The sequence below is a fragment of the Bipolaris zeicola genome (genome assembly GCF_000523435.1).
Source record: "Bipolaris zeicola 26-R-13 unplaced genomic scaffold scaffold_128, whole genome shotgun sequence".
Classification (NCBI taxonomy): Eukaryota; Fungi; Ascomycota; class Dothideomycetes; order Pleosporales; family Pleosporaceae; genus Bipolaris; species Bipolaris zeicola.
In genome coordinates this window covers 63,168-70,853 of record NW_006912177.1, presented here as the reverse complement: position 1 = coordinate 70,853, position 7,686 = coordinate 63,168, and the positions used below count along the sequence as shown (strand labels likewise).

Below are 7,686 nucleotides of genomic sequence, written 5' to 3'. Positions count from 1 at the left end.
CTACCTTCTCTCTGAGTTAATATCTCTTCACGTGGTTAGGACATATTACTTTGCAAGTGATGTTCGCGATGCCAAGAAAAAGTGTCCGGCTCGGTGGTGTGTCCGGCTCGGTGGTGCTTTACGTTATCGTTAATGACATAGTAGTTGTTCAAACTACGGATTCAAAAGGCACGAAAAAGATTGAGGAACGCATCGGATATTTTCATTTCAAACGTATCAAAAAAAAGAACCGTATGTGCTTTATCGTAAACACTGCCATGTAGCCGTACACCCGGAAGAAGAAGAAGAAGAAGAAGAAGAAGAAGAATCAAAGATAAACGACAAAAAAAGGAAAGAAAAGAAGAGCAAATTGCCGCCCAAACCTGACCCTTATTGGGCAAACAGGCAACCTAAACGCCTATACCGATTTCCCATTCGTTCCATCCAATCCTCTACAATCTCTTCCATTTTCCCCCTCCCCAACAAATCTCCAACCAACAAAATCAACATACACAAAAACTTCCCTCCCCTCTCTTCTTTCCCCGTACTCCCCTACCGTACAGACTCGAGTTTGATACGCTTAGCGCCATGAGCAAACTACGTCGCAGACACAAGCGGCAAACTCTGTCTCTTGCGCTGCTGTCCCCTATTCGATGCATTGCCCGCTGTACGCATCATATTTGGAGAGATTTTAGCAGAAGAAGAAGAGGAAACGGGTAGGGACTTGAGTGGGGGCGTAGGAACGTCAGCGTCAGCTTCAGATTCGTAGTCCGAAGTGAGTTGGGTTGAAGGGGCGTCTTCAGAATCCGCGTCGCTGGCTTCTGTTTCGGGGTCGAGGTGGGGCGGTGATGATGATGTTGGTTTTGTTGGGGTGGTTGTGGCAACGCTAGATGGGGAGGATGGTGTCTCGTCTGCGGGTGCTTGTGTGGTGGGTATGGAGAGTTGAGGCGGCTGCGGTTTGGTAGCTAACTTGGTTGGGAGAAGATCGTCGTCGTCGTCGCTTGGGAGAGCAATGGCAGTGGCTTCTACGTTTGGAGAGGCTTGTGCGTATGCTGCGGTATCGACTGGTGGTAAGGGAGCATCCTCTGCTACCGTGACGTTCTCCGTGGCGGAATGAGATGGGACAGGCGTTGATTCATCAATGCGCTCGTAGAAGAGCATGAAGACATTTCCTTGATGCGCCTCTTCTTCAGAGACAGGGTAGACACTGTCATCGCTGAAGCGCCACCATTGTTCCGACGGGGATGCAGCAGCTTCGTCCTGCGCCTCTTCTTGTTCCTTTTCATCCTCAAGCTCCTTGTCATCTGTCGATGAGGCATCAGCCTCCTCGTTCTCGGTTGGCTTGGAGATAGTCTTTGGGTGTGACCGGTAGCACACATAATGTCCGTTACCATGCGAGCCGTAGTGTGTGACAGCAGCCCGCAACCGGTATTGAAAAGGGGAATCGAATATGGGCTTGCCCCTTGGTAACATGGACTCTCTAGGATCTTTTGGCCACTCTTCTTCAGACGTGGCAGGCTTTTCAGAGCCTTTCGGTGCACCGCCTAAGCACCAATTGCCCAGGTCCAGAACACTTGGGTATGACACACCAGCAGTGTTCTTGAACGGCATACCAGTATACTCATTGAAGCTGCTACGGTTGACGTGAAGTACCAATGCCTGGGGTGCTCGCGCGACAACTGCCTGTTTCGATTTGGTACTCTGCACCCAGTTCTTCTTGGGCACATTCAAAGTCTTGAGTAGTGTTTTGTCTTCAAAGTCCTCCTTTTCCAAAGCCTCCTGCACGGCGTCGAGTCTTGCCTTCAATGGCGATTCTGGCTTCTTAGACACAAGAGGAGTTAGAGTCTTCTGTAGCTTAAGTAATGTGCACTTTGCGCACTCGACACCGTCGATGAACTCTAAATTCGTATATTCGTCAAGACATTCGCGGATATCGTAATCGTGGTTCTTTCCCAGAGAGACGGTGATGCAGTTGAAGGGGATAAGTGTGAGACCTTCAGAGTAGCCGCAGGATGTGCAACCGACGCGCTGTGCGAGGCGGCCCTCAAGAGGATTTGCGGGAGCCTGTACGGCTGGCTTCTCTGAATCGCCCTTCTCTCCTTCCTGTGTCTTTTCATCTGTATTTGGTGAGTCACTGAGAATCTTTGTGACTTCCAGCCAGGAGACCGAGGATCGCCTCTTACTGCTCGCGGTCTTCTTGACCTCTTCATCTAGCGCATCCAATATCTTGCTATAATACTCTTGCGCATCTTGCTGTTCAAACGTACTCATCGACTTGAGCTTGCCGCGTATCCAGAAATGTTGCCCCTTGTTCTCTGGATCGTTGAGTTTTGTGATTATCTCGAACAGCGCGCCGTTGGTGCTTTCTGGTGAGAGCGAGGGATGCTCGGATGTGGTTTTGGCGAGATGGTCGCGCAGCGAAGGAAGCGAAGCAAGGCCTTGGATGACACTGTTCTGGTAACAAGAGTTGCTGATGTTGCCCAAGCCAGGCGGGACATCACCGGAACCCATGGAAAGAGCGCTCGCGACGCCTCTGACGCCTTTTGAGAGTAAGTTCCCGGGGCTCATGCCAAAGAGGCTACCAAACATGCCTCCACCCTGCGCCGCTGCGTCGCCGGATTCCGATCCAGACGCGGAGCCGATCGAAGACGCCCGTGAGCGCAAAACGTTGGTAGCCATCCTGAGAAACCGGCGTACGTAGAAACCGACAGGAAAGCCTAGATAGTCGAGAGTTCTGAGGAGAAAGTATGCACCTATGATAGTGCCCAGGAAAATGGATGTGGTAGTGGAATGCGAGTCGGATGTGTTCCAGCGCTGTTGATAGGCGTCAAGTTCGGGGTATTCGCCGTAGCTCATAGCTCGTAGGGGGGCTGTTGTAGAAAAAATAAAGCTGAAACGTGCAAGAGACCACGACGCTGTTTTTTGTGTTGGAAGAAAAAAGCGGGTGGGCGAACGGGAGCGAAGGTTGGTGAATGATGATAAATCAGTGAAGGCGCAAAGTGGGAAAGGGTTCCAGTCTTTCAGCCCTCAGGCCAGCGCATGGACGGTGTCGAACAGAGCAAACGCGGTGGTGTGTTTGTCTGCGACATGAGAGAGACGAGCGTACGCGGACGACGGTCGAAGGGCGATGGGCGGCAGCGGTGGGTGGCGGAGGGTTGGCGTGAATGTTCGCAGGGCAAGGGCTTTGCGGCTACTGAAGAAGGTGCGGACATGCAACTAGCGGCCGAAGTGGATCCGGAATTTCGGTCCTCGAACGAGCTAGTGGGGGAACTTTTGTAGATTTGCGACTTCCGATTTCACGACATTTCAAAACACATGTTGTAAATCTTTTCGCGTGGGACTCGAAAGTAATAAATTTTCTTCGATCACCCATATAGACCAAGATAGGTCGAGTACTTTTGTGAAACAAAAGAAAAAAAGAAGATTACCACATCAAACAACTCCCGCGCAATCGCCGCAACAAAAAAAAACCCCCAACATACACAATGGCCAAAACCGCAAAAGTCAAGAAGCGCCGTTAGTCCTCCCAACACCCATCCTTAAATTACCACTAACCTCTCAAACAGAAGTCACAATCCACTCCCGCGCCGCCCGCCGCGCAACCTCCCCCTCCCTCTCCCTCCCCCTCTCTGCCCAACCACCCACCCACACAACCCGAGACTCAACCTCGCCCTCGCGCCCCTCCACCCTAAACCCACACGCCCTCGCCGCCAAAGACGCCGGCATCCAAAAGCGCCAGAAAAAAACCTCAAACATGACGCGTGCGCAGCGGCTGCGCCACCAAAAGGGACTTGAACGTGCGGAGGAGAATATGGATAAATTGGCGAGTAAGCGGTTGAAGAGTCTCGGTAAGGGCAGGAAGGTGACGGAGAGGGCGAAGGGGTGGGAGGATATTAATGGGGAGGGGGGCAAGAAGGGGAGGAAGAGTGTAGTGGGGGATGGGGATGTGGAGGCGAAGAGGGGGGAGAGGGAGTGGGGTGGGGATGAGGATATGGATGAGGCGGGTGATACCAAGGACGTGGATGTTGCGACAGCGCAGAGTGCAGCGGTACCTGAGGAGGTGGATGAGATGTTGTAAGCGGCTTTTTTTTTGGGGGGGGGGGGGAAGTCAACGTTATGATGACAAAAAAGTACGATACCCAGAAAGGAAATGAATACATGTGTTGCTCCTTTTTTTTTCTTGTTCTTATTCTTCACATACATATTGTACAACCGGCATTCTCGTTCTCCAGGGTAATCAACCAACTATCTCTCCTTGTTTTGAAGCAATATTCAAATACACTAAACAACCCCCTAACTTTTATACACAAACCAAACCACTGCGCCAATTGAATATATCCACAAATACCCCCCCAAAAAAACATACCCTTTACCTCCCACGTCTCCCCCACCTATTCTCAAACCGATTATCCGCCTCAACAGCCGCAGTAATTTGATTCTTATACGAATGATACAACTCGCGAATCTGGCCCTTATCCTCCATACGTTTCACAATCTTAGCCGCAGCCTTAGCTCTCTTGCGATCGCTCCAGCCCTCCCTCTTTACTAACTTCTTCTCTGTGAAATGACCCTCTGCTTTGAGGTAATCTTTAACCCACTGGTAGAGATGGTAGCGCCAGTGGTACAAAGTGTGTGCGACTTGGGCGTTGGCTTTGCAGGTTGAGCCGACGGGGAAGCGGTGAGATTCTGGGGGGATACGCTCTTTTTGGTAGTTGTAGGTTGGTTTTCCACCGTTGGGGAGGGTTTCCGAGTCGGAGGAGAGGGCAGAGGAGGTGGAGGAATCGGAGTCAGAGTCAGAGTCGGAGTCGGAGTTGGAGGAGAGGGGTTCGAGGGTGTCTGGGTTGTACGGCGCGCCTTGGAAGAGGAGCTCGGAGCTTGCGGTGTGGTTGGTGCGGTTGCAGGCTTCGCAGTGGGGAGACATTGCGGCTCTTTCGCTGGCGCTGAGGTCGTTAATCATCAGGTCTGGTCGTGCGCGGATAGCGCGCGTAAAGTCGGAAGTCCAGGCTGCTGATGTGTACTTTGATCCTGCGAGGCCTTTGACTTCGTCATCAAGTTTCCGGAAAGTCACCGTATAGATGTTTTTAGTTGACTCGAAACCGGGGTGGATCTTTTTCATGACCATCCACTCGACGGCATGTCTGAACAGGTCCTTTGTCTTTGCTCGAGAGAGGCTCAAGGTTAGTCGCAGCTCGTCCAAGTCGTCATTTGCTGCGGGTTCTCCAATAATATTCTCTGTATCGTCGATAAATTGCTCATCGTCTTGGTCTTCTTGAAACATATCAAAGGCATTGGTCTCCTGCTCATCCTCGCTGTCGTCTTGGTCCGAGGCCTCTACGTCGCTATCCTCCTCCTCCTCCTTGATAATCTCAAGTTCTGAATCGGAGTCGGAGTCGGAATCTATGACAACTGTCTTTCGCCGCACAGGTGTTGCTGAAGACGAAGCCTCGGTTGTGCCAGCCCTTCGTCTCTTCAGGGCTTCCAGAGCTTCTTGTCGCTTGTTCTTTAGCGTTGTGCTTGTTGACCTACGACTGTCTGCAACTGGAGATGATCGTAGAAATGCAAGGTCTTCTTTGAGTTCTTCTTGCTCTTCGTTATCCCCCGTATCATCAGCACAGTCCGACTCTTCCATATCTGAGGCAGAGTCTTTGTTGGCTCCGTGTGTCTCATCTTCGTCTTCGTCCTCATCATCATCAGACGCGGGTCTTCGTCTCTTAAGCTTGCGCCTGACACTGCGAGGCGGGGTATGCTCGTTTTGTTCCTCCTCTTCTTCCTCTTCCTCTTCGTTTGGAGTAGAAGCCTTTCTAGCAACCCCTCTTCGAGCGCTGCGTGGTGCAGGTTCCGACTTGGCTTGCTTCTTCTTTTTCTTTCTCTTCCTGTCTTCTTCTGAGCTCTCGATTTCAACTTTGATACCGTACCGTTGACGTTTGCGTGGTATCACTACAACAGTTGCCTCGCCTTCAGATTCGCTTGATGTCGCCTCACGTCGCCGCTTTTTAGACTTTGACTTGGGCTGCTTCTCAACTGGCTGCTCCTCTTCTGAGCTTGAGGAGCCATTTGCATGATTGTTTCGATCATTGAACATGCCTATGCGCAAGCCTCTCTCTGTCTCTTGTGCCAACTCATCTTCGCTTGTTGAATCCTGACATGTCTTCTTCGATGCCCGACTGGCGCTACCTTTTGTCGGCTTTTGTGGCTTCTGGGACGCGCCAGCCATGGGTGTTGCGGAGGATCTAGTTGCACGCGATGTTTGGGAAGCAGGCGAGAAATTGATTTTGGTCTGCCGCTTGTTGTCCCGAGCTTTCTTGCGCGCCATCCTGAACAGAACCTTTTGAATTTATTTTACTGCTTGTCCCTCACCGTTGACTCGCAGATTCTGCTGTGCGCGTCGCTGTCGCGTTAAGTATGCGCGTTGCGCAAACAGTGCTACAGTGCTGGAAACTTTGTGACTTTCTTCGAATGATCTGCAGCTTGTGTAGATTTAGATGTACATTTTCGGTTGCTCTGGATAGCAATTAGATGTGCAAGGAGGCACAGTGCGATTCTTCGATGAGTGGGGCGAAAGTGTGTAGAAGGATTGCAAGGGTCCAGCGAGGCGCGCGAGCACGTGCAGCAACGTCATCATCCACAAACACTCAGTCACGTTATTTTTCTCATAGACCGCCATCTTTGCTGTTACAATATTTTCTCTGTACATGTGTGTCATGGTTGTTGTCTGAGATCTCGATTGCCAACAGAAAAGAGATAGGGTTTGGCACTAGAGGTATGCACCTTCTGCTTTGTTGCAAGTGCAAGCATCTAATATCTAGACGGGCCTTTGTCGTTTGCTGCTTTTTGTACATCTGCACGGCGCAAATAGTCTGTGTAAGATTTCCTAAACGATGGATGCCGATATCAATTACGATCTCACCGCAGTTAGAACATATTACCGCAGAGAATATGGTGCCACTCTGGGACGCGTCGATGTCCAAAAATGGTCGCATTAAACAGTGCTGAAAGGTGGAACTTGGTAAGCTCACAGTTAGATTCCACAGACATCCCAGCAGTGGTTTGCCAAACAGACCTTAGAAATAGGAGAGCAAATGAACGAGAGGACAGGATTGGCCAGATGACATGGTCTACGCAATGTACACGGATTACTCGATCGCCGATGCGGCAGCTTCCGTGCAAGGCGCATAGAAATTCAATTTGGAATGCAAGCTAGTAGGGCGAGTCTTACCAGAAGTCGGTATGGTAAGCGGTAAGGGCCGACACTACTACTGAGCTGTTCACGGTACCTGGGCACCATCTGCATTGAGTAGTAAAGAGACTAGAAAGATTATAGGGCGCCATGTGACTCGGGGAATTATATGCATATGTAACGGAGTATACAACAGTAGTCGCCGAATACATTGTAACAGCCTCTCGGTCGATCGGGAAAGCCGGAAACAAAATTGCCTAACACCAACGGTATGAAGCCCGCTTAGAAACACTGCTCCTGCTGCAGCACGACTGATATTATTTTAGTTATTATACGCGTAGGTATAGTACTTATAGAGTAAGCGCGATCACTGGCTCTAATTTTCTCTTAAATAATATTATGGTGCTGCTGATATCCTGTTGTGAAGATTGGTCGTTTTGGTGGACTAGCCCGCTTGGCCTGGGTTTTCCGGCTTTATCGATCGACCGAGAGACAGCTTCGGAAGGAATCAAGTTCTAGGCATTCGTGGC

The 7,686-nt window shown here is 50.6% G+C and overlaps 3 protein-coding genes across 3 annotated transcripts; 1 reads left to right on the top strand and 2 right to left on the bottom strand.

The window, feature by feature from the left end:
- Positions 1-576: 576 nt before the first annotated feature.
- COCCADRAFT_101463 (uncharacterized protein) lies at positions 577-2,835 on the bottom strand (the record flags this gene model as incomplete). The annotated part of the gene is made up of 1 exon (XM_007716147.1): positions 577-2,835. One exon carries the CDS (start codon positions 2,833-2,835, stop codon positions 577-579), a length of 2,259 nt encoding a protein of 752 aa, XP_007714337.1.
- A 629-nt stretch (positions 2,836-3,464) lies between these two features.
- Positions 3,465-4,057, top strand: COCCADRAFT_27901 (uncharacterized protein; the record flags this gene model as incomplete). Its single annotated transcript, XM_007716131.1, has 2 exons — positions 3,465-3,495; positions 3,546-4,057. The coding sequence occupies 2 exons, from the start codon at positions 3,465-3,467 to the stop codon at positions 4,055-4,057; spliced, it is 543 nt and encodes a 180-aa protein (XP_007714321.1).
- A 291-nt stretch (positions 4,058-4,348) lies between these two features.
- On the bottom strand, positions 4,349-6,292 carry COCCADRAFT_27900 (uncharacterized protein; the record flags this gene model as incomplete). The annotated part of the gene is made up of 1 exon (XM_007716130.1): positions 4,349-6,292. One exon carries the CDS (start codon positions 6,290-6,292, stop codon positions 4,349-4,351), a length of 1,944 nt encoding a protein of 647 aa, XP_007714320.1.
- Positions 6,293-7,686: the final 1,394 nt, after the last annotated feature.